General features: G+C 44.0%; 1 protein-coding gene across 2 annotated transcripts in view; it reads left to right on the top strand.

Annotated features, from left to right (window-relative positions):
• The window catches only part of ARHGEF9 (Cdc42 guanine nucleotide exchange factor 9), a 587,846-nt gene that overhangs the window by 344,949 nt on the left and 216,986 nt on the right, over positions 1 to 25,911 (top strand). For both annotated transcript variants that reach the window (XM_073641046.1, XM_073641047.1), the window contains one exon: positions 12,750 to 12,929. In XM_073641046.1, coding sequence (XP_073497147.1) covers positions 12,750 to 12,929 — 180 coding nt within the window. The remainder of the gene's footprint in view (positions 1 to 12,749; positions 12,930 to 25,911) is intronic.

The following is a 25,911-nucleotide window of genomic DNA, read 5'->3' as shown; positions in this document are numbered from 1 at the left end:
ATGATTGACAGCTCAGTTGTCCAGTCTGGTGCAGGGGCGTGCTGAGCTGTCTGTGCAGTGATTAACAAGTCAGTTGTCCAGTCTGGTGCAGGGGCGTGCTCAGCTGTCTGTGCAGTGATTGATAGCTCAGTTGTCCAGTCTGGTGCAGGGGCATGCTGAGCTGTCTCTGCAATGATTGACAGCTCAGTGTCCAATCTGGTACAGAGGCATGCTGAGCTGTCTGTGCTGTGATTGACAGCTCAGTTGTCCAGTCTGGTGCAGGGGCATGCTGAGCTGTCTGTACTGTGATTGACAGCTCAGTTGTCTAGTCTGGTGCAGGGGCGTGCTGAGCTGTCTGTGCTATGATTGACAGCTCAGTTGTCCAGTCTGGTGCAGGGGCGTGCTGAGCTGTCTGTGCAGTGATTAACAAGTCAGTTGTCCAGTCTGGTGCAGGTGCGTGCTCAGCTATCTGTGCAGTGATTGATAGCTCAGTTGTCCAGTCTGGTGCAGGGGCGTGCTGAGCTGTCTCTGCAATGATTGACAGCTCAGTGTCCAATCTGGTACAGAGGCATGCTGAGCTGTCTGTGCTGTGATTGACAGCTCAGTTGTCTAGTCTGGTGCAGGGGCATGCTGAGCTGTCTGTGCTGTGATTGACAGCTCAGTTGTCCAGTCTGGTGCAGGGGCGTGCTGAGCTGTCTGTACTGTGATTGACAGCTCAGTTGTCTAGTCTGGTGCAGGGGTGTGCTGAGCTGTCTGTGCTATGATTGACAGCTCAGTTGTCCAGTCTGGTGCAGGGGCATGATGAGCTGTCTGTGTTTTTATTGACAGCTCGGCTGTCCAATCTGAGACTGAGAGGTGCTGAGCTCTCTTTAGGTGCTCCCACTACTTTTGATTATTCATCTATTTAACTTAACTAGCAGTCCCAGCCTGCTGTCAGATGTAGCTTCAGCTAAGTGTGGTTGGTTTACTCTGTGCCTTGTATTTTGCTTGTTGATATATCACTGCCTGACCGTGGACCTTATTCTAACCATCCCTCTGTTTAACCCCTTTGCTCTGATCCACTATCCTAATGGCATTTTGACCTTGGACTGTTACCTGACTACGCCTTTGTCTCTTCCCTCTGTTTATGATGTACCCTTCTGGCTTTTGACCTCGGACTCTTCGACTATCCCAACTCACGGCTTGTCCATGAGAAAGTGACTCCGTGTCACCGGTAGGTTATGAGAGTAATAATGGCAGCCATATAGGTTGTCATTGATATAGTTGAGGATCACTCTTTTGATCAGATATATATCTGAGAATTCACAACATCGAATTTTTAAGAACTTGACAGAAGAGAGACAGGCAATTAGTTCTAGTTACCGGGATTTCTTATTTTAGGTGAAAATGCACTTTGCTAAGGACTACAGTTGAATAAGACCCCATTTACTGGAGATGCCTCATTGAAAAAATGGGTAATGTGCAGCGATCCAGTGGAAAGGTGCAGTGCATAATTTCACAGTAGCCTTCTATTTGCTCTGGGGGTTTACCTATGTTTCATCCAGCTTTTTTTGCATCTTTTTCCTATAATGCATGACTAAGTGATAATTCCTAATAATTCAGCTGTGTGTTGTACTTGGTATTATGCTATCAGATCAGGTTCTGTACATTCTGTCGAGGCTGTGTAAATGAAATTATATGTTCTTAGAAAAAAATGATTAATTTAGGTAGAAAAAGTGTATTCATCTGAAACGACCAGCTGGTGCCCAAAAGACAACTGGGAAAAGTCACTTTCAAAAACCAACACAGCATAAAAAAAAAAAAAAAAACGCTGTGCAAAACGTAAGCTCTTACAATATAACCATTTTGGTATTACGTGGTGCCCCCTCTGGTGATGGAGAATGAATATGAGGTGTGTGCTTATGTAGAAATGAGTCCTGGAGCGGAGACTTTGCCAATCATTGTCTTTCTCAGTGTATAAGCTGCAGATTGAATTCCTGTACGCTCTAGTAAATGGTCTTGCGTGAGAATACAGAACAGTTATTGGCTCCACTGCCTCTAGGCTGCCAGCACAAAATCAATCCATATGGCCATGTTTTCAGAGTGGTGATCATTTTGTTAAAACGTGTTGTGAAAAGACAGTTAATTACAAGAGGTAAAATAAGACTCCTGCTGTATGTTAGCAGGTTTTTGCTTTAACGCCTTTTGTTCTGGGCGGTTTCGGTGCTGAGTAAAGGGTGATCTAAGACCCGTTCCTGTTATCGCTCACTTAGGATCCATTTACACGGCAAGATTATTTGTGAACGAGCATTCCTAGGATAATGTTGCAGTCTAAACAGGCTGCAGATCACCCAACGCTCATTCGTTGGGTGAAACGATCTTTTGTACTGCAAATAAGTTCATTGTTCTCAGCAACACATTATCCTGTATAAACTGGACTCGCGCTGATGAGAGCAAAGGCATCCTATACACACACAGGTCGGGCAGTGCATAACGTTCAGCACAGTCTGTCTGTGTAAACTGGCTATTTTTGGATCATTGTGGTTTGTCCTGATGAAGAGGTATGATCACCTCGAAATGCATCGACAAATAAAACTGCATCCATACTGCATCTGGTTTCCTATTTTATATTGGATCCTCGGCAGCGCGGGTTTTATATCCACTTTCATCTCCAAGTTTGCTGACTAAACTGGCTATTAAACAACCACCGATCAGTATTTACTAATCGGCTGTCGGTAATGCCACCAGTTGGGTCATACAAATGGACTTTAAGTCCAAAATCCTCATGTGAAGTCTCATTTCACCTTGTATAGTATGGGTGACATTAACTCCAGAGTGTCCTTTAAGTGCGGGCCTTCAGTGTCATGAAGTAGATATAGATGCTTGATGGGATTTTTCAGCATTGGACAAGTTTAATTCATTATTTGCAGTATTCTTTTAGGAAACAGTTTGAGCCCTAAATTATTCCTCCATAATTTGTCTCCAATTCATCCACCAGTTTTGAAAAATGTTGAAAAATTATAACTTTTCTGCAACTTTTGCCATCTTTATAGTAGAAACTAGGAGCAAAGAACACACAAATAGTCTTATTTGAGCGTAACAATTATGTAAATAAAAGGATATGCTAACCTGATAAGGTTGTGTGACACACAACCATGAATACGCATGAAAACAGCTGCTGCAGATCCATGGCTCTTCCGACCAGGTGAGAGAAAAAAGAGGAGCCAAATGTGGTTTATCCACGCTGCTGGTAGGCAATGAAGATCCAAATGGAAGTATAATAATGGATTTTTTATTTTAGGTTCTTTAGTCAACGCAGTTCAAAGTCATTCCAGACTTCTTCCTCAGGACACAAACCGTATATCTATAGGGTTTGGGTCCTAAGGAAGAAGTCTGGAATGACTTTAAAATGCATTGACTAAAGAACTTGAAATAATAAATCCTTTATTATACTTCCATTTGGATCTTCATTGCCTACCAGCAGTGCGGATAAACCACATTTGGCTCCTTTTCTTTTCTCTTTGCCATCTTTATGACAGTCCTTGCCACTTCTGCAAACTCTTTGAAAAATGAGTAGAGCTTTGCCGATAGGTGGCATGTTCAAGTGCTCTTGGCAAATTTATTATAATTTAAGCCATCGTAATTGACTTGAGTACATTTCTTGTGGTGGCACATGACAGCTAAAAGATTCACAAAATTCATTAAGAGACACACACCTCTTAATAAATGTGGTGCATCTTACTCAAGCCCACTAGTCATCAAAATTGGCATGCAAAATGCCAACATTGATGAATTGAGGCCTTTATACTACAATATTCATGTATTGTTGTATAGAATTGATGCTGGATCTCATTATTATTATTATTATTTATTATTATAGCACTATTTATTCCATAGCACTTTACATGTGAAAAAGGGGTATACATACAATAACAATTACAATAATCTTGAACACAATGTGACTGCGACTGGTACAGGAGGAGCAAGGACGCTGCCCGCGAGGGCTCACAATCTACAATCTCATGATTAAAACATAGTGGCAGTAGCACTAGGAAAGTTATACTTCAACTCCTTTTGTTTTCTCTCTACTTTATCCAGTTTAGTTATATACCAGCAGGTCTGTAGTGAGATCTTTAAACAGGACCTGTCACTTGCTTAAAAAAACTGACCTAAATACCTTGTAAATATCTCTGAGCTCTCCTGATTCTGACACTTTTTTTCCATTTTGTGCTGCTTCACTCCATTGCAGAGATCTTCACATTTGTTCCTTCTGGAGCACAGTATGTGAAATCTCTGCTTGCAGTCCAACTGGGCATTTCTTCACAGTATTTCCAGATGTGCCAATCACAGATTATCAGCTCATCTAGCGGTCAGACACTGCCAAGCTATGATTGGCAGCATCTGGAAGGGAGGAATGAAAGCTCTCACCTCCAGAGAAGAATCTAAAGAAATACCCAGATGAATTGCAAGCAGAGATTTCACATACGGTGCTTCAAAATCAACAAATGTGAATAACTCTGCATTGGAGCAACATATCACAAAATGAAAAAGGGTGGCAGAATCCAGGGAGCTCAGTGATTTTACAAGGTATTTGACTCAATTTTATTGAGCAAGTGATAGTTCCTCTTTAAGACTTCTATCATCACCTAATTAATTAGGCTTTTATGTTTTATGTATGAATGAGCAAGTTTGTCAACACTTTTTAGTTTTATCATAGGTTTACTGCTAATACTCAAAAGATAATTATTGTTTCAAATTCTTGTAAGTAGCTGGCTTTTATATAGTAATATACCAAAAAGCTTGTTGTGTAGTTGGGCCCAGGTCATAACTATAGTAGGTGCATGGATTGCAGTTGCACCTGAACCCTGTAAGCTAGAGGTGCCCAAAAGGTCCTTTTGGTTATAAAGAGAAGACCAGTACTAACAAAGACTCGTGATCGCTGGGGAACCTGTTGAAATTTTTGCATTGGGGCCCATGAGTTTCAAGTTACCTACTGGTTGGACCTTGATGCCACTGCGCACGGCTTGCATTGTAAGAGGCCTGGTTGTGCTGTTGCTTGTACAGGTGGTTAGTGGGTAGCTATACAGGGTTAGTGAAGCTTTTTATTAACAGAACTAACACAAGAGGCCATGACTATAACAAACAATCATAGTACAGCTTTAGTTATCCTCTTTGATCTAGAAATGGTGTTCATAATTGGGCCTCAATGTGTTATTGTCTATACTGAAGAAACCGCTGTTGTGTAAGAAGGATCCAGCCCTAAACAAGTGAGGCACAGGGTCACACAGTTGATGTGTGAATGATCTTGTAGTAATTTGATGGGCCTGTCACAAGCTTTACCTGGTCCTCTTGTCAAAGGCACAGCATCTCTGACAGGCTTTCCCTCACTCTGCCGTTTTTAAGCAGTGTTCTTGCCACTTTATATTTACTCCTCGATGCACCAGCGAGACTCTACGCTTCTGATCAGTGATTCCCAGTGACACTAGTGTACGAGTGGCCTACAGTTTGACAGCATGGAGAAATGGCACGTTGTCACTGCACGGGTGCAGAAATAGCCACTATTTACCTATATTTAAGGACCATTTGCTAATGTCATTTGTTCTTGGCAAATAATAAAATGCGGGTGTGGCGATATGCCAAGTTCCGAACATCAGGTGAAGTCCAGTGTTTCATTTGAAACATTTTCACTTAGATCTGGGGTGGACAAAGTAGGTAAGAAGCTCCAATCCCTTACATGCAATAAAATAGACAATAGTTCACAGAGGCAGACACAGAAGAGGACCCTTGTGCAAGAACAGGAACTGGACGCTTTTCTGTCCAAAATGTGACTGTGACAGAAGCCGCTTGCTGCTTTTGAGGTGGAAGTGGACTTCCTTACCTCTTGGTCTACTGTGCAGTTGCACAGGTTGCACTGATAGCATGTTGACCTTTGGATCACACATGTAGTAAGTTCACACCTTAGATCATGCATGTCAAACTCTGGCCCGTGAGCCAAATCTAGCCCGCAGGGTGGTTTTATTTGGCCTGCGACACCAGAACCCCCACCCCTTTGTGGGGCCATTATTCTGTATGGAAGACTATGTGGGCCCATTATTTTGTATGGAGGACTATGTGGGGCCCATTATACTGTATGGAGCACTATGTGGGGCCCATTATTCTTTATGAAGCACTATGTGAGGCCATTATTCTGTATGGAGGACTATGTGGGTCCATTATTCTGTATGGAGGACTATGTGGTGCTCATTATACTGCATGGAGGGCTATGTGGGGCCCATTATTCTGTATGGAGGACTATGTGGGGCCCATTGTTCTTTATGAAGCACATTAGGGCCCATTATTCTGTATGGAGGACTATGTGGGGCGCATTATTCTGTATGGAGGACTATGTGGGGCATTATTCTGTATGGAGGACTATGTTGGGCCCATTAATCTGTATGGAGCACTATGTGAGGCCCTTTATTCTGTATGGAGGACTATGTGGGGCCCATTATTCTGTATGGAAGACTATGTGGGGCCCATTATACTGTATGGAGAACTATGTGGGGCCCATTATTCGGTATGGACCACTATGTGGGTCCATTATTCTGTATGGAGGACTATGTGGGGCCATTGTTCTGTATGGAGTAGTACTATGTGGGGCCATTATTCTGTATGGAGGACTATGTGGGGCCATTATTCTGTATGGAGGACTATGTGGGGCCCATTATACTGTATGGAGGAATATGTGAGGCCCATTATACTGTATTGAGGACTATGTGGGGCCCATTATTCTGTATTGAGGACTATGTGGGGCCCATTATTCATGTAGGACTTTGTAGGGCTCATTATTCCGTATGGGCAATGGAGGACTTTGTGAGGCCCATTTTATTTTATATTGGATTGCCCACGACTTTGTCCAAGTTTTTCATTTTGGCCCTTTGTGTGTTTGAGTTTGACATCCCTGCCTTAGATCATAATGATATGATACTAGATCTGGAATCATCTATCTACCATAATTTGGACATTTTCTGTTACATTATATGCCTGGATTTACACAAATTTGTAAATTCTAAAGGCTTGCAATTTGCGGACATGACTGTATCCACAAAGAAGCAAGGCTAGTATTTAATCTGATATTTAGGTGCGTGTGGAAAATTGCTTATGTGCACTTGCATATTGACTTACATCAGTCAGTGTGCAGGAACAGCTCACAAACCGAAAATACATTCGTCTGAACCAGTCCTATGCGTGAGCTGGACCTGCTGAAGGTTTAACTCTACCGATTGTTCTTCTCCAGCTCCTGATATTCTCCCAGCTGCCTTTGCAACATCTTTATATGAACTTAATGTTGAATCAAAAGGGGTTAAAGCCGCCAACTTTCTTGGCCTGAATTTCTAAATATAGATGATGGTAGGCAGCGAGCGTAGGAGGCATCACAATCAGTGACTCACGCAGCAGCAGTTGCCTGAAAGTCTCCTACAGAGCATACAATAATTCAGAGGCAAAACACTGGCAAAGCTTAAAGGATGTTTTCGTGCTGACTGCGTCTTCCACCAAGTTGCACGTAAAAAATTTCAGAGCCTGAAGAACAATCTGTGTAACTCATAAATGGTGCATTTTAGACATATATGAAGCAAGCAAGTGGTCTTTGTGGTGAGGTTGTCCTGTATGAGCCAGCCTGTTATGTCGGATCAGTGAATGATCACAGTAGGCTTTCTTTATGACTGATAAAGCAGATGCTGTTATCTGAAAATCACTACATTTGCTTCTGAAAATCTACATTTTTACATTTAGCCCAGAATGTGCATCGCTTAATGCCCTTTATCTAGTGAAACAAAGATAAAAGCCGGCCTGACAAGTGCTCTGTATTTGTTGCTTCGAAGATTACAATGACAGTCAGGTGAAAAGTTATGTTAATTAAATGGTAGAAAAGTTCCTGAGATGGAAGTTGAGGACAGATTAAAAAAAAAATCTTGTATGTTTTTTTTTTTGCAAATGCCGAAATTTTGCAAAATTGGAAAAGCATTTTCTCCTTTTTTTACGATCAATCAACTCAATTGTGTACTAAGAAGAGAGTGAAATTTTACTCCTTCTGATGGCTTTGGGCTGATGAGGCCATTTCGAAATGTAAGCAATCGACAATAGGCCACCTGATTTTAGTGTTGACTTCTTGTTTAATATTCCAGGAGTTACCATATTATTTGGACTCTGTATAATAAAGCTCCGCTCCACGTTACACCTGTGGACTCATGGACAAAGTCAAAATATAACTTTATTCATGAGCTATACATTTAAAGCCAAAGAGGAAGAATGGATTCTCTTCTTGGTCTTAAACATATAGCATTACCCCAAAAGAAAATAAATCTTGGCTTAACATGTGATAGTGATTCCACGGTCGACAATTCAAGTTTCAGGAGGTGCGACAGAGGAGAAATCCCAGGTAGGTAACTGATGAATAAATCGACAGGTTCAACTGACAGTCTAATGTATATGGGGGCACCGGCCAACTGTTCATTGGATCGGATATGTCCAATTTTGGACTGCTGATCACTTTGTTCTCCCAGAGATCAGCCATTAGCAGAATATGTCTGATAGAAAAAACACAGGAGCACTTAGCCAAGTGAACGCTCTTGTGTATGGCAAAGACGGACGAGATGGCTGGTGGCCAAATGATCAGCCAAGGTATCATTGGACCAACAGCCATTTTCTGTATGTGGCGAGTTTAAATTGTCTTGCATACTCTATAACAACATCTACATTTTTTATTTCTTCATTTAGTACATCCTGACACACACACGTTTCCAACCTAGGGAAATATTATAAGGTTCTCAATTATAGCTTTGTCAAACATCATCTTCATAAGCAACTCTGCATCCCAGAACTAGTGTAGGAACAAACCGCACCATCTGCAGCTGGTCATATTGCTGAATGGGTGTTGCATTACATTGCGAGCCATAGTGTTCTTTCTCGTAGTAGTGTTGTATTATTACTTGTCCACCTTTTAAAGAAAATGAATGTACAGTGAAGTAACAGGAAAGTATAAGGTGCTAGCCATGTACCGTCTTGCTCATGTGGAGTGTTGGAGCTGATTTCCGCGCAGCACACTTGGCTAGTGTTGCAGGCTGTCTCCACAATGGCCTCGCAGCATAAGTGCTGTTATCTCTAGCCTGCAGGCTCGTTCGTGGGAAGGTGTTCATTACATATTTCTTGTTCCTTTCACTGTCCTATTCTTTGCATGTCCTGGGCCATCAGTTAATGCCTCTTTTATTGTGAAGCATGACAAAGGCTGGACAGGGCAGGCCAGAATTACTTACAATGTTATTTAGTGCACACATTTGACAATATAATTATACTCTGTGCCGTTGGAATGTTTCTTGGATTGTTGAAGTAATAAGAGAAAGCAAGTCTGGGATGTAAAGTGAAATGAATGGTAGTGATACAATACCCTGGGTCCTCCCTGTGCAATCTCTTGCATAGTCAGCGATGATTTGGATGCATCTGGTTTATTCTAGCAATTTGTAGATACTACGGCCACCATAAGGGCAGTCAAGGGGTTACTGGTATCCGGGGCCCAGGAAAGAGATCCACCCATTGCTGCCATATGCAAAAATTGGGTCCATTTATTTCAAGTAAGTGAAAAGCAAAGCAAGGGCAAGCGTCATTTATCAACTACTTTTGCACACTGACTGAGCACTCTGGGGGCAAATCTAATATGGCACAATAAAATAAATGTAACTTAATAAAACTTTGTATACTGTACATATATAACATGCCAACATAGCAGCACAATTTTAGAGATACTAAATTGTGAAAGATAAGTTAATCTAATGCTAGATCGGCGGACGTCTCATGACTTCTGTGCTTCACTTGCTACAGTATATTCTACGTGTAACTCGGAAGTAGAAAAGTGGAAACACCCTTTAAAGCACAGATCCGTTGCATAATTATCAATATGCACAATTATAATATCTATATCTAGGGTCCTGTGCTTATAGTGAGTGGTCAGCACTTATTAATAGTACCCATACTCCTGACCAAGAACCCACCACCAAGTAGTGATTGCTGTCATGTGTATATTACTGAAAAGATAAAAGTCTGCATTACCTGCATTAAAATGCACATTAGCAGTAAATACAATGATCATTGAAGTTAGTTCTATGCGTGCAGGGCAATACAAGGAAGGGTATGATAGTTCCCGCCTAGCCATATCTTTAATTGGGAAATTAAATAATGCAAAAAATATCAGTTTTCTTGTTACAAAAATATGAAAATAATATACGGGTCTCATTGTTCCTTAAATAACCGGTTTAGGATATGCTTTCTTCCTATTTGCAGAGAATATATTTTTGCTATTTCCTTGGTGTTTCTTCGGTTTTCTGTGTTTTCCCTACCCAAATTATAGTAGATTAAAATAAAAGAAAAAAAGAAAGGGCAAGTATCCAAAAACTATGTATTTTTTTCTATTGGCCATCAGAACCCAATTTGGCTTAACCTTGATAAACAGCCTATGTATGATGGTATGGATCTGTCCATGTAACATAGGCACATAAATTAGACGTATTTGTAGTGCTGGAGCCCTCACAGGAACAGTGAAGCTAGCGTATTTAATCTGGAGTCAAGCAGAAAAGCTCTTGGGATTTGAACCGGATTCAAGCAGCATGCTCCACTGGCCCGTCCTTGTATTACAGATTAGGGTAGACTGTGGAGGGCTGTGACATTATCAAGTGCTGCCTTCTGTCCCAGGGATAGTTAGCTCTGCTCGGTTGCTCGGCCTTGACTGCATGTCTTCTCCTTTCCTGCTGTGTTATAGAATGAAGAGCTGGGGATCACACATCAAGCACTGTATTGTGCAAGCAATGTAAACAGATAAACGCCAGCGAGTGAGAAAGAGCAATGAAAACTGCCCATCTCCATGATTCTTAGCCATCATTATTGCCATCTTTACTAAGTCCAGAGAATATTAGTGATACAAGTCTGTTACAGTAGCTTACAGCTTACACTGTCTCATGCATGTACCAGAGATGTGCAACATCAGCCGAGGCCTAGAACTAGAGAGGGTAGAGGTTGTAGTTGCTTCTGAGTGATTGAGAATGGGAGGTCCAAAGGATCCCACGCACTATACTGCATTGGTCCATTTACGCTGCAGGGGTATCATGGACCAATGTTCCTATAAAACTTTTTTCATTGTTTAACTTCTACTGTGGCTAAAATCCTTCAGGGTTTCCTAAGAGATGCTATCATGAAGTATCTCAATAAGAATAACCTCATGACCCAATATCAGCATGGATTTATAAGGGATAGGTCCTGTCAAACTAATCTAAACAGCTTTTATACAAAGGCAAGTTCCAGACTGGACCAGGGTAATGCAGTAGATGTTGTCTACCTGGCCTGTTCAACAGCGTTTGATATAGTGTCACAGACAAGGTGGGTATATAAAATGAGAGTAATGGAACTAGGGGAAAATATGTGTATGTGGGTTAACAACTGGCTCAGTTATAGGAAATAGAGGGTAGTTAATAATGGAACACATGCGGATTGGTCACAGTTAACAGTAAGCAAACTCTGGGGTCAGTTTTGGGTCCTCTTCTATTTAACATATTTATTAATAACCTTGTATAGGGCGTACATAGTGGAATTTCAATATTTGCAGATGATACTAAACTATTCTAGGTAATCAACACAAAGAAGGATAATGTTTTATTATAGAGGAATTTATATAAGCTGGAGGCTTGGGCTGAGAAATGGCAATTCAAGTTTAATGTAAATAAATATAACATCATGCACTTGGGCAGAGGAAATAAAATGTATAATTATGTACTAAATGGTAAAAACACTGGGTAAAACTGTCACTGAAAAAGACGTGCGTATATGGGAGAACGGCAAACGCAACTTTAGCGACCAGTAGCAAGCTGCAGTTGCCGAAGCAAATAATATCATGGGATGCATTAAAAGAGGTATAGATGCTCAAGAGGAGACCATAGTCTGGCCTCTATACAAGTCACTAGTGTGGCCACACTTAGAATACTGTGTACTATTTTCGGCTCCAATGTATATGAAGGACGTAGCTGAACATAGAAGAGCAACTAAAGTCAAATTCGATTGATTTATGTCTACCTATAATCTTAAAACTGTGAAACTATGATAATTGTGCAAAATGCTTTTTTATTCCAGGACAACTATTTCAGAATATCTTAGAGTGTGGTTTTTATTTCAGGACAGACAGGCCTTTGAACAATAGCTGGTGTAGCAATATTGGGGATTGAGGGAAAAAAAGTGCCTTTACTTAGAATGCTTATGAAGAGGGAAAGACCTCTATAGTTTAATATTTTTGTTGGTTGAAATAGACTGTATCAATTGTGCAGTACATACAACTGAATGCATGTTGTAAATCGTTTGTTAAACTTTATGAACTGTATAGTTGTAACTCTAAAACTTTATGAACCGTATAGTCGTAACTCTAGTATCATTACCCTGGTGCACACAGCTCCATTGTAAGAATATATTTGCATGGATCAGTATGTGCCATTTCATTCATATTGCTTCCTTCTTTGCCTTATCTCCCTAAGCTGAAATGTTTCTGTTTTTATGTTGTGTTGCTGCCTGGCATCAGATTTACATGTCACCCTGTGAATGTGCTGATTGGGGTTGTGATGGTGGGCACTAGGTTAGCTCGTGCAGTACTGCAGCAGTCATTCACCTACTGTATTTTGTGGTATGTTGTGCGTTTTGAAATTAATATGTTTTTTTATTGTATAACAATAGCAAAACCGGCTGAGCAAAATAACACTGATGACCCTCTCTTGTCTCTACAGCTGATCAGCGGTGGATCTATTGTAAGTGCTGAGGCAGCATGGGATCACGTCACCATGGCCAACCGGGAGTTGGCATTTAAAGCTGGAGACGTCATCAAGGTCCTAGATGCTTCTAATAAGGACTGGTGGTGGGGTCAGATAGATGATGAGGAAGGATGGTTTCCAGCCAGCTTTGTAAGGGTAAGTAACTGCAAAAAATATTAATTACTTCCATAACGTAATATCTATCTATAATAGTGTACTGTGACACATGTGACCTATAGTAATGATAATATTCATATTACCACATGTATCAGCCTGCATATCAACATCACCTCCTCCAGCATTAATCATGTTAACTATAATGACATCATTTAATAGCCTAAAACCCAACAGCTGTTTCTAGTTCTGCATTGCATCAGTGAACACAAAATTATGCAGCGCTCCAAAAAAAAAAAAAAATACACGCTGAACTCAAAAGTTCGTTTCTACACTGTGTTAAATCTGCTGTGATAGTAAGGAACGTATTATAATCAAAGTGAGTGAGGATGGAAACCATTATGCGCATCCCATTATTTTAACACTTGTATCTGGATTATATATATATATGTATATATATATATATATATATATATATATATATATATATATATATATATATATATATATGTAGTCCAGATACTAGTGTTAAAATAATGGCATGTCATATTAATATGATATATACACTGCTCAAAAAAATAAAGGGAACACTCAAATAACACATCCTAGATCTGAATGAATGAAATATTCTCATTGAATACTTTGCTCTGTACAAAGTTGAATGTGCTGACAACAAAATCACACAAAAATCACCAATGGAAATCAAATTTATTAACCAGTAGAGGCCTGGATTTGGAGTCACCCCCAAAATTAAAGTGGAAAAACACACTACAGGCTGATCCAACTTTGATGTAATGTCCTTAAAACAAGTCAAAATGAGGCTCAGTATTGTGTGTGGCCTCCACGTGCCTGTATGACCTCCCTACAACGCCTGGGCATGCTCCTGATGAGGTTGCGGATGGTCTCCTGTGGGATCTCCTCCCAGACCTGGACTAAACCATCCGTTGGTGGATGGAGCGAGACATGATGTCCCAGATGTGCTCAATCGGATTCAGGTCTGGGGAACGGGCAGGCCAGTCCTTAGCTTCAATGCCTTCATCTTGCAGGAACTGCTGACACACTCCAGCCACATGAGGTCTGGTATTGTCCTGCATTAGGAGGAACCCGGGGCAAACCGCACCTGCATATGGTCTCACAAGGGGTCTGAGGATCTCATCTCGGTATCTAATGGCAGTCAGGCTACCTCTGGCGAGCACATGGAGGGCTGTGCGGCCCTCCAAAGAAATGTCATCCCACACCATTACTGACCCACTACCAAACCGGTCATGCTGAAGGATGTTGCAGGCCGCAGATCGCTCTCCACTGCGTCTCCAGACTCTGTCACGTCTGTCACATGTGCTCAGTGTGAACCTGCTTTCATCTGTGAAGAGCACAGGGCACCAGTGGAGACTTCGCCAATCCTGGTGTTCTGTGGCAAATGCCAAGCATCCTGCACAGTGTTGGGCTGTGAGCACAACCCCCATCTGTGGACGTCGGGCCCTCATACCACCCTCATGGAGTCAGTTTCTAACCGTTTGTGCAGACACATGCACATTTCTGGCCTGCTGGAGGTAATTTTGCAGGGCTCTGGCAGTGCTCCTCCTGTTCCTCCTTGCACAAAGGCGGAGGTAGCGGTCCTGCTGCTGGGTTGTTGCCCTCCTACGGCCCCCTCCACGTCTCCTGGTGTACTGGCCTGTGTCCTGGTAGCGCCTCCAGCCTCTGGACACTAGGCTGACAGACACAGCAAACCTTCTTGCCACAGCTCGCATTGATGTGCCATCCTGGATGAGCTGCACTATCTGAGCAACTTCTGTGGGTTGTAGAGTCCGTCTCATGCTACCACGAGTGTGAAAGCACAACCAACATTCAAAAGTGACCAAAACATCAGCCAGAAAGCATTGGTACTGAGATGTGGTGTGTGGTCCCCACCTGCAGAACCACTCCTTTATTGAGGGTGTCTTGATAATTGCCAATAATTTCCATCTATTGTCTATTCCATTTGCACAACAACATGTGAAATTGATTGTCTATCAGTGTTGCTTCCTAAGTGGACAGTTTAATTTCACAGAAGTTTGATTTACTTGGAGTTATATTCTGTTGTTTAAGTGTTCCCTTTATTTTTTTTGAGCAGTGTATATAAATATATATATGTATATACTGTGGATACAAAATTATGCTAAGAAGAATTTCTGAAAATTTTCTACCTTTAATGTGACCTATCATCTATACAATTCAGTTGAACAATAAACTGAAATCTTTTTGGGTGGAAAAAGAAGAGTAAAGAATTAAATAATGGGATTGAATCAATATGCACACCATTAAACTAGTACTTCGTTGAAATACCCTTTGAATTTATGACAGCATTCAGTTTCTTTGGGTAGGAATCTATCAGCATAGCACATATAGAATTGACAATCTTTATCCACTCTTCCTTGCAGTAGTGTTATAAATCTGTCAGATTCAGAGGGCATCTCCTGTGTACAGCTGTTTTCAGCTCAACCCACAGATTTTCAGTTGGATTCAGGTCTGGGCACTGGCTTAGCCATTCCAAAACTTTGATCTTCTTCCGGTGAAGCCATTTTTTTGATGATTTGGAGGTATGCTTAGGGTCACTGTGGCGCTGAAAGGTACATTTTCTCTTCATCTTCAGCTTTTTAGCAGAGGCCTGAAGATTTTGTTACAAAATTAACTGCTATTTGGTACTATTTATAATTCCCTCCACATTTATTAAAGTCCCTGTTACAGCTGCCGAAAAACAGCCCCAAAGCATAATGCTGCCTCCACTATGCCTCACTGTGGGTATAGTGTTCTTTCAGTGCTGGACAGTGTTGCCTATGTTTCAAGCATATCTTTTGGAATCATCAGATCATAGATCATTTTCCCACATGCTTTTGGCAGACTTAATATAGGTTTGAGTAAAACAATAGCCAGGCTTGGATGTTTTTGTATTTTTTCCAAGAAAAGGCTTCAGTCTTGCCAACCTACCCTACAGGCCAGACATAGGAAGAATATAGGAGATTATAGTCACATGCAGTACACAACCTGTACTTTCCAGAAATTTCTGCCTCCCTGTTAATGTTGCTGAAGTGCTCTTCATAGCCTTATGGACCAATTTTTTTCTTGTCTTTTCATCACTTTTTGAGGAACGTCCAGTTCTAGGTAATGTCATGTTTGCGCCTGTAACATACCTGGCGGCGTCCTTGCATAGTGGTCCATCTCCCACTGTGCAGGAGCGCGCACTTGATCTCCTGTCCAGAATGTCTCTCTGGCTTCCCTCCATGCTGTCTGTTTGTGTCTGTCTCTGCTGCCTAAGGGCGGCGCCCGATCACTTCCTGCTTTTTGTACCTGCTGTGGGTCACACCCCTTGTGCGTCCTCAGCCTATTGCTGTCTGACACTTGGTATATAGCTCAGCAGCTCCCTTCTATCCCTGCCTGAGCATAGTGTTTCCTTCAGTGTGTGCTTGCACTCTGAAGGTGCCAGGTCCCGTTCTTTGTTTCCTTGTCTGCCTTTCCTGGAGGCTGTATTTCCAGGCCTGTCTGAACTGAGTCCTGTATGTCTTCTGCTTTGCGGTATCAGCTCCCCTGTCTGAACTGAGTCCTGTATGTCTCTAGCTTTGCGGTATCAGCTCCCGTGTCTGAACTGAGTCCTGTATGTCTCCTGCTTTGCGTTATCAGCTCCCGTGTCTGAACTGAGTCCTGTATGTCTCCTGCTTTGCGGTATCAGCTCCCGTGTCTGAACTGAGTCCTGTATGTCTCCTGCTTTGCGGTATCAGCTCCCGTGTCTGAACTGAGTCCTGTATGTCTCCTGCTTTTCGGTATTAGTTCCCGTGTCTGAACTGAGTCCTTTCTGTGTTCTCTTGTCTGTCCTGTCTGAACACGCTCCTAGCCTGTTCCTCCTGCCTTCTAGGGGCCGATTACCTAGACCCGCTCCTGTATCTTGTCTGTCCTGTCTGAACACGCTCCTTGCCTGTTCGTCCCGCCTCTCTGGGGGCAGTATTCCCAGACCCGCTCCTGTATCCCGCTGCAGTGTCGGTCTCCTCCGTACACTCAGTTCCAGTCTGAACTCTCTCCTATCCTTTACCTGTTTTTGCCTCTATGTCCGTTCCCTTCCTTTTTCTGCAGAGTCTGAACTCGTACCTAACTCCTGCCAGTTGTCTCTGTACTCCCGTTTGTGAGTTTGTGGTCCACTCGCTACTTCACTGCAAGTACCCTGTGGGTGTCTGGCTCTGCCTTTCCCTTCCTGTCTGTTCCGTGTGAACAGAGCCCTGTCCTCCCTGCTCAGCCTTGTCTGCACTCTAGCCGTGCTTGCCTGTACCCCTTTGCCTGTATTGTTCCTGTGTCCCGGTGTGTACTGGGTCCTATCCCGCCTGTGTTCCTACCTGCTAGTGCCTCCCTGTCTGCACTCTAGCTGTGCTTGCCTTTACCCCCCTGCCTGCATACCCGCCTGCCTGCATACCAGTCGTGCCTGCCTATACCCACCAGTCTGTGTGCCAGCCTACCAGCCTGTTCCTGTATTCCCCTGTGTGGGTCAACAGCCGTGTCCGGGGTCTGTCCTGGAGTAGCACCTGGTCCCTCTGCTCGGTTCCTCCTTGGTGCACTGGCGTCGTATGCCGTCGTGCGACCCTGGTCGGATCGGGTGAATACTTAGTCACGCCCCTCCAGGCATTCACTCTCCGGCACGGTCCAGTGGAATCACTACCAATCACACGCACACGCCGCTTAGCCCGGGCGTGTGCATAACAGCATGCTCAGGCCATGGTTCCCGTTGAGCCCCACGGCCTTCGCTCTTTGAGAAGTTTTTCCAGCGAATACATGCATTAAAATAAAATAAATAAATTTTTTTCCCCCTTTAGCTGAGTTCCAGGCGAATTACGCACCCGTCCAGATGGATCTATCAGCCCTCGTTCCTGCGGATCCGCCACGTTACTATGGGGATCCAAGACAGTGTCGTGCATTTGTGGAGCAATGCATGCTACACTTTAAGGCCTACCCTCTCTATTTTCCTTCCGATTGGGCTAAAGTGGCCTTTATGATTGACTACCTAGCGGGTGATGCCTTGAAATGGGTCACTCCCCTATGGGAAGCATGGGATCCTGTCATCCTTGACCTGCAGGCCTTCCTGGTGGCATTTCGTATGGTCTTCGAGGACCCTAACTCTGAAGCCCCTGCTGAAGCTTCACTTCCCAATATCCCGGAGCAGCCCCGACGGGTAATGTGTGTGGGTAGCGCAATAGTCCTCCAGCCCAATGAGACTACTGCCCACCCAGAATCCTCACAGGGTGACTACGCTTTCCGGAATACTTCTCTCAACCTCAAGAGGCAGTCCAGACGTGCTAGACTTAGAGGCAAGCCGTCACGCCAGGGTCTGTCCTCCCTGAGACCTCCTGACCCCAACCTTGAAGTCCCTACTGAAGCTTCATCTCCCTGTATCCCGGAGAAACCCCAATGGGTAATGTGCGTGGGTAGTGCACCAGTTCTCCTGGCCGAAGAGACTCCTGCCCATCCAGACTCCACACAGGAGAACTTCCTGCACCCGGCATCAGATGCTTCTTTCTCTTTAACCGGTGTGCATGTCCAAGGATGCTCCAAAGCTGTGGTTACCTCAGAGTCTGTGCACCTCTACTACCTGGCGGAGGATCCCCTGTTGCCTCCTGAACCCTCCGGGATACCACTCGATGACAAATGGAGAGAGACTTCTCTACACCCGGTACTCAATACTTTGTCCGCTTCGTCCTGTGAGCCTGACAATGGGTACCCCAAAGTGGTAGTTACCTCCGAGTCTCTACACCCCTCCGACCAGGCGGAGGATCTCCAGTTGTCTCCTGAACCCTTCGGGGTGCTACCTGGTAGCGAAAGGACAGAGACTCTCCTATACTCTGTACCTGATACCTCGCTCGCTTCGTCCAGTGAGTCCAACTTAGTGTACTCCGAAGCAGAGGTTACTCCTGAGTCTCTACACCCCTCCGACCAGGCGGAGGACCTCCAGTTGTGTTCAGAACCCTTCGGGGTGCCACCTGGTGGTGAATGGACAGAGACTTTCCTATACTCGGTACCCGATACCTCGCCTGCTTCCTCCAGTGAGTCCGACCTAGTGTACTCTGAAGCAGTTGTTTTCTCTGAGCCTCTGCACTCTTCTGACCCGGCGGAGGACCTCCAGTTGTTTCCTGAATCCTCCGGGATACCACCAGATAACAAAGAGACAGTGACTTTTCCTCATTATGTACCTGATAACCCGTCTATTTTTTCCTGTGAGCTTGACAAGATGTACCTCGAAGCAGAGATTACCCTCAAGTCTCTGTCCCCCTCCAACCCAGTGAACGACTGGTCCTCGAATTCCCTGCGGAAGATTCTGGCAGGCCTGAAGAAGAGGGGGCGTAAGGGGGGAGGTACTGTAACATACCTGGCGGCGTCCTTGCATAGTGGTCCATCTCCCACTGTGCAGGAGCGCGCACTTGATCTCCTGTCCAGAATGTCTCTCTGGCTTCCCTCCATGCTGTCTGTTTGTGTCTGTCTCTGCTGCCTAAGGGCGGCGCCCGATCACTTCCTGCTTTTTGTACCTGCTGTGGGTCACACCCCTTGTGCGTCCTCAGCCTATTGCTGTCTGACACTTGGTATATAGCTCAGCAGCTCCCTTCTATCCCTGCCTGAGCATAGTGTTTCCTTCAGTGTGTGCTTGCACTCTGAAGGTGCCAGGTCCCGTTCTTTGTTTCCTTGTCTGCCTTTCCTGGAGGCTGTATTTCCAGGCCTGTCTGAACTGAGTCCTGTATGTCTTCTGCTTTGCGGTATCAGCTCCCCTGTCTGAACTGAGTCCTGTATGTCTCTAGCTTTGCGGTATCAGCTCCCGTGTCTGAACTGAGTCCTGTATGTCTCCTGCTTTGCGTTATCAGCTCCCGTGTCTGAACTGAGTCCTGTATGTCTCCTGCTTTGCGGTATCAGCTCCCGTGTCTGAACTGAGTCCTGTATGTCTCCTGCTTTGCGGTATCAGCTCCCGTGTCTGAGCTGAGTCCTGTATGTCTCCTGCTTTTCGGCATTAGTTCCCGTGTCTGAACTGAGTCCTTTCTGTGTTCTCTTGTCTGTCCTGTCTGAACACGCTCCTAGCCTGTTCCTCCTGCCTTCTAGGGGCCGATTACCTAGACCCGCTCCTGTATCTTGTCTGTCCTGTCTGAACACGCTCCTTGCCTGTTCGTCCCGCCTCTCTGGGGGCAGTATTCCCAGACCCGCTCCTGTATCCCGCTGCAGTGTCGGTCTCCTCCGTACACTCAGTTCCAGTCTGAACTCTCTCCTATCCTTTACCTGTTTTTGCCTCTATGTCCGTTCCCTTCCTTTTTCTGCAGAGTCTGAACTCGTACCTAACTCCTGCCAGTTGTCTCTGTACTCCCGTTTGTGAGTTTGTGGTCCACTCGCTACTTCACTGCAAGTACCCTGTGGGTGTCTGGCTCTGCCTTTCCCTTCCTGTCTGTTCCGTGTGAACAGAGCCCTGTCCTCCCTGCTCAGCCTTGTCTGCACTCTAGCCGTGCTTGCCTGTACCCCTTTGCCTGTATTGTTCCTGTGTCCCGGTGTGTACTGGGTCCTATCCCGCCTGTGTTCCTACCTGCTAGTGCCTCCCTGTCTGCACTCTAGCTGTGCTTGCCTTTACCCCCCTGCCTGCATACCCGCCGGCCTGCATACCAGTCGTGCCTGCCTATACCCACCAGTCTGTGTGCCAGCCTACCAGCCTGTTCCTGTATTCCCCTGTGTGGGTCAACAGCCGTGTCCGGGGTCTGTCCTGGAGTAGCACCTGGTCCCTCTGCTCGGTTCCTCCTTGGTGCACTGGCGTCGTATGCCGTCGTGCGACCCTGGTCGGATCGGGTGAATACTTAGTCACGCCCCTCCAGGCATTCACTCTCCGGCACGGTCCAGTGGAATCACTACCAATCACACGCACACGCCGCTTAGCCCGGGCGTGTGCATAACAGCGCCAAACTTAAAGAGTAACCATTGTTTTAATTTTTATAGTACACATGAAAATAAGCAACTTTGTAATATATCTTATCAGAGAAATCTGCTTCTTTCTCCTCCTGGACTGATCTTTCATTCTCTAAATACTCAATTATTGGGTAAAATCTCTACTCAGTGAAGACAGATTGTTACATTACTGAGATAGGAGATGCGAGTTGCTACCAATAAGATTCTATGTAGAGGGAAGGGTTGAGGAGGAGGGAAGAGCTACAGGCAGAGCTTCTTCCTCCTCGCCCTCCCGTCCACATCCCATCTCCTATCTCATTAATGTAACAATCTGTCTTCACTGAATACAGATTTTACCTGAGAATTGAGGATTTTTAAAATGAAACATCAGTCAATGAGGAGAAAGAAGCAGATTTCTCTGATAAGATATATATCAGAATATATGTAATATAAATTAAAACAGTTACTCTTCTTAATGACTGCCTTCATATTGTTCCATGGTATATTGAGTGCCTTGGAAATTTATTTGCACCCTTCTCCTGACTGATAACTTTCAACCATAAGATCTCTTTGCTGTGTTGTAAGCTGTTTATGGACTATGTCTTTTGCTGTAAAATGCAACTAAAAAAATGTCAGGAGAATCTTACTAGAACAGCTAAACTTTATATAAGATTAATCAGGATCACAGTAAATTATGTCAGCTGTGTACTGAATACTATTCAACATGCATTGAAATGTGATTGGCTAATTCCGAACACAGCTACATCCTGAATTATAAGAGGGTGTTCATACTTATGCAACCACATTATTTTAGTTTTGTTATTTTTATCTTCCTCTTCAAATGATTTCAGTTTATCAATGACTTTTTATAAATAATGAGTGACATTAAAGGTGGAAAAAAGTACTTCTTGGCATGATTTTTTTTACATTACAAAAACTTGGTATTTTAACAGGGGTGTGTAAGCTTTTTCTATCCACTATATATATATATATTGATCAGCCAAAACATTAGATTCTTTCTTTTCAATTGGATCATGTGATCACATGGTGACTGACAGGGAATTGCATGGCTTTATGTTCTCTGAAGGGGTTCACCATCTCAGTCACCAGAACTTCCTGTTTATTAGCACTGTATAATATGTACCACACACATTTTCCATGGCCCGTGGACAGAAACTCCTATCACAGTTACTGATTATGACTGCACAGCTCCTGTCACACAGTTATAATGTAGAAGATCACAGTTCAGTCTACTTACTATATGCTTATAATCTATTCATTTATTTAGCAGAGGATAATCATACTGAGATGGTACTGGCATAGCTGCTCATGTGATGCTGTGCTAATCATCATGGGATTTATAAAATATCAAAGAGGAATAAAATGCAGATTGAAATCTAGGAAATAAGATGGAGTAATGTCCCCCATCCTGGTATATATTCCGCCATCCTGGTATTTATGTCCCCCATCCTGGCATACACGCCCAGCTCCTGGGCCCCTTCCTAGTATATATGTCCCCCATCCTGGTATATATGTCCCCAATCCTGGGCTCCTTCTTGGTCTATATTTCTCCCGTCCTGGTATATATGTCCCTCAACCTGGTATATATGTTCCCCATCCTCGTATATATGCCCCTATCCTGAGCCCCTTCCTGGTGTATATGTCTCCCATCCTGGTATATATGTTCCCCAACCTGGTATATACAGTCATGGCGGAAAGTGTTAGCACCCTTGAAATTGTTCTAAAAAATTAAGTATTTCTCCTAGAAAATTATCGCGATTACACATGTTTTGTTATACTTGTTATACACATTTTTATTTCCTTTGTGTGTATTGGAACAGCATAAAAAATTGAGAAAGAAAGGCAAATTGGACATAACTTCACACAACATCCCAAAAATGGGCCCGACAAAATTGTTGGCACCTTTCCAAAATTGTGGGTAAACAACTTTGTTTCAAGCATGTGATGCACGTTTAAACTCATCTATGGCAAGTAACAGGTGTGGACAATATGAAAATCACACCTGAAACCAGATAAAAAGGGGAGAAGTTGACTCAATCTTTGTATTGTGTGTCTGTGTGTGCCACACTAAGCATGGAGAACAGAAAGAGATGACAACTGTCTGAGAACTTGAGAACCAAAATTGTTGAAAAATATCAACAATCTCAAGGTTACAAGTCCATCTCCAAAGATCTTGCTGTTCCTTTGTTCATGGTGTGCAACATAATCAAGAAGTTTACAACCCATGGCACTGTAACTAATCTCCCTTGACATGGATGGCAGAGAGAAATTGATGAAAGGTTGTAATGCAGGATAGTCCAGATGGTGGATAAGCAGCCCAAATAAAGTTCCAAAAAAATTCAAGCTGTCCTGCAGGCTCACAGTGCATCAGCATCAGTGCGAATTATCTGTCGATATTTGAATGAAATGAAACGCTATAGCAGGAGACCCAGGAGGACCCCACTGCTGACTCAGAGACATAAAAAAGCTAGATTGCCGTTTGCCAAAATGTACGTGACAGCCAAAATCCTTCTGGGAAAGTGTCTTGTGGACAGATGAGACCAAGATAGAGCTGTTTGGTAAAGCACATCATTCTACTGTTTACTGAAAATGGAATGAGGCCTACAAAGAAAAGAACACAGTACCTACAGTTAAATATGGTGGACATGCTGATGTTTTGGGGTAGTTTTGCTGCCTCTGGTGCTGGCTGCCTTGACTGTCTGCAAGGCATCATGAAATCTGAAGATTACCAATGGATTTTTGATCTCAATGAAGTGCACAGGGCCAGAAAGCTGGGTTTGTGTCCTAGGTCATGGGTCTTCCTGCAAGACAATGACCCCAAACCTACTTCAAGAAGCACCCATAAATGGATGGAAACAAAGTGCTGGAGAGTTCTGAAGTGGTCAGCAATGAGTTCGGATCTAAATCCCATTGAACACCTGTGGAGAGATGTTAAAATTGCTGTTGGGAGAAGGCACCCTTCAAATATGAGCGACCTGGAGCAGTTTGCAAAAGAACAGTGGTCCAAAATCCCAGTTGAGAGGTGTAAGAAGTAGTGATGAGCGAGCATGCTCGCTACTGCTCGGGCGAGCCCAAGCATCTCAGTGCTCGAGATGCTCAGCGCTCGCCGAGTATTTGCGGGGTTGCTCGGTGGGAGCTCGGGTCCCCTCCCTGCATGTTTGGTGCTCTTTGCAAAGCCAATGAACATGCAGGGATTGTCTGCCACTCACTGTAATTCCGCAGCCATGTTGGTTGTGGCATTACAGTGATTGGCTGGCGGCACAGTGTCATCAGGTCTATATCACACCTGGCGCCGCCATGCTCGTAACAGTCACTCCGGAATCAGACAGTGTAGGGAGTGGTGCTGCTGAGCTAGGGAGAGATTTGCTTGTTTCTAGTTAATGTAGGTATACCAAACTATATTAGAGACACTTATCCATCTCAACAAACAGTCCTTCTGAGGACTAATCCATGTGCAGAGGTATATCAGGCAGGCAGTGTATATAGGCAGGCAATCAGTGTATATAGCAGACTGCAGTGCATATAGCACAAGAGGCTCCATTCCAGTTTTGTCTGCTGCTGCTGCTGTTAGACATTTCTTGGACATAGGCCCAGGTCTCAGGGGTCAGGAATATTTTTTTTTTGGATCTTAATCCTCATTATTTGCTTAAAAAGCAATCCAGAGAACACACTTTTTCTGCGCCATTTGCTTGTTGGCACTGCAGAATATAGCCAGGTCCTTTCCATATTACAGCGCTAAAAATTCAGCTATTTAAAACTGTGGTTTGTCCGTCACACGGATCACATATAATTGTGCTGAAAATATTGCCATTTCTGTCCTCCATTGGAATTTTGTTTCAGTGTGTCAGTGAAGCTATTGACACCAGTTTGCTGTTCAAAATAGTTACCTACAGGCCAGCTATTTAAAACTGTGTTTTCTCCATCACACGGATCACATATATGTTTTCATAACATACTGCCATTTCTGGTCTTTATTAAAAATTAGTTTCAGTGTGCAGCGAAGTTTTTGACACCTGTTTGCTATTCAAAATAGTTACCTACAGGCCAGCTATTTAAAACTGTGGTTTATCCGTCACACGGATCACATATAAGTTCGCTCCAAATTCAGCCATTTGTAGTGAGCGTGGAAGATATTGTCCTCCATTTAAAATGGGCAAGGCACGTGGCAAGGGAGGGGGAATTGGACGTGATGGTGACAGTGCATGCAGAGGCTGGGCTGTGGGCAAGTTGAAACACCCACATCTTCTCGCTCGACCTTCCTGTACCAATTAAAAGGGACCGCAGAACACCACTATTGAACACAGAGCAGTGTGAAAAGGTTATTGGTTGGATAGCAGATAATGCTTCCAGTCACTTAGCCACCACCACCCTGTCTTCCACACGCTCAAGTCTCAGTAGCCGTGAGTCTGGACCGCATATTCCTCACCCTGAACCTCCTTCCTCCCACCATGCCGAGTGCCCAGAGACAACTGATCCCACACTTGGACACTCCGAAGAGCTGTTCACTTTTCCATTTATAGATTCAGGCCTCTCGCCCTGTCCACTTGAAGCAAGGCAAGAGGAGATCGCATGTAGTGATGCCCAAATATTTGAGCAGCCACGGTCACACAAAGGCGACGGTGGGAAAGTGTCACAAGAAGTGGACGGTGATGAGACACAATTGCCAGAAAGTCACGAGGAGGACCAGGGTGCAGAAGTGAAAGAAGAGGTGGTGGATGATATAGTAACTGACCCAACCTGGCAGGAGGACATGCAGAGCGAGGACAGCAGCACACGGTGGGAGGAAGGCAGAGCACCCCAACAGGCAGGAAGAAGCAGGCAACCGTTCCTTGTAACACCAACACGATGGAAGTTGCCAGTACAATTATTAGGTCTTTCCAAGTCTGGTTGTTTTTTAAAGACTCTGCCAATAACCCCAAAAAGGCCCTTTGCACCACCTGCCAGGCCTGCATCAGCAGGGGTGGCAAAAATACCAGCCTGACCACCACCAGCATGATTAGGCACATGGCAGCAAAGCTGAACCCCAGGACCCAGGAACAGTGTCTGCGGGTGGCACCACTGCTTCTTCCGCTGTTGTGCA

Source organism: Phyllobates terribilis, unplaced genomic scaffold, assembly GCF_046119375.1.
Source record: "Phyllobates terribilis strain yellow unplaced genomic scaffold, ASM4611937v1 Scaffold_7__3_contigs__length_470593459, whole genome shotgun sequence".
Lineage (NCBI taxonomy): Eukaryota > Metazoa > Chordata > Amphibia > Anura > Dendrobatidae > Phyllobates > Phyllobates terribilis.
Note: the sequence above shows the minus strand (reverse complement) of the source record. Positions and strands in the feature narration are given on the sequence as shown.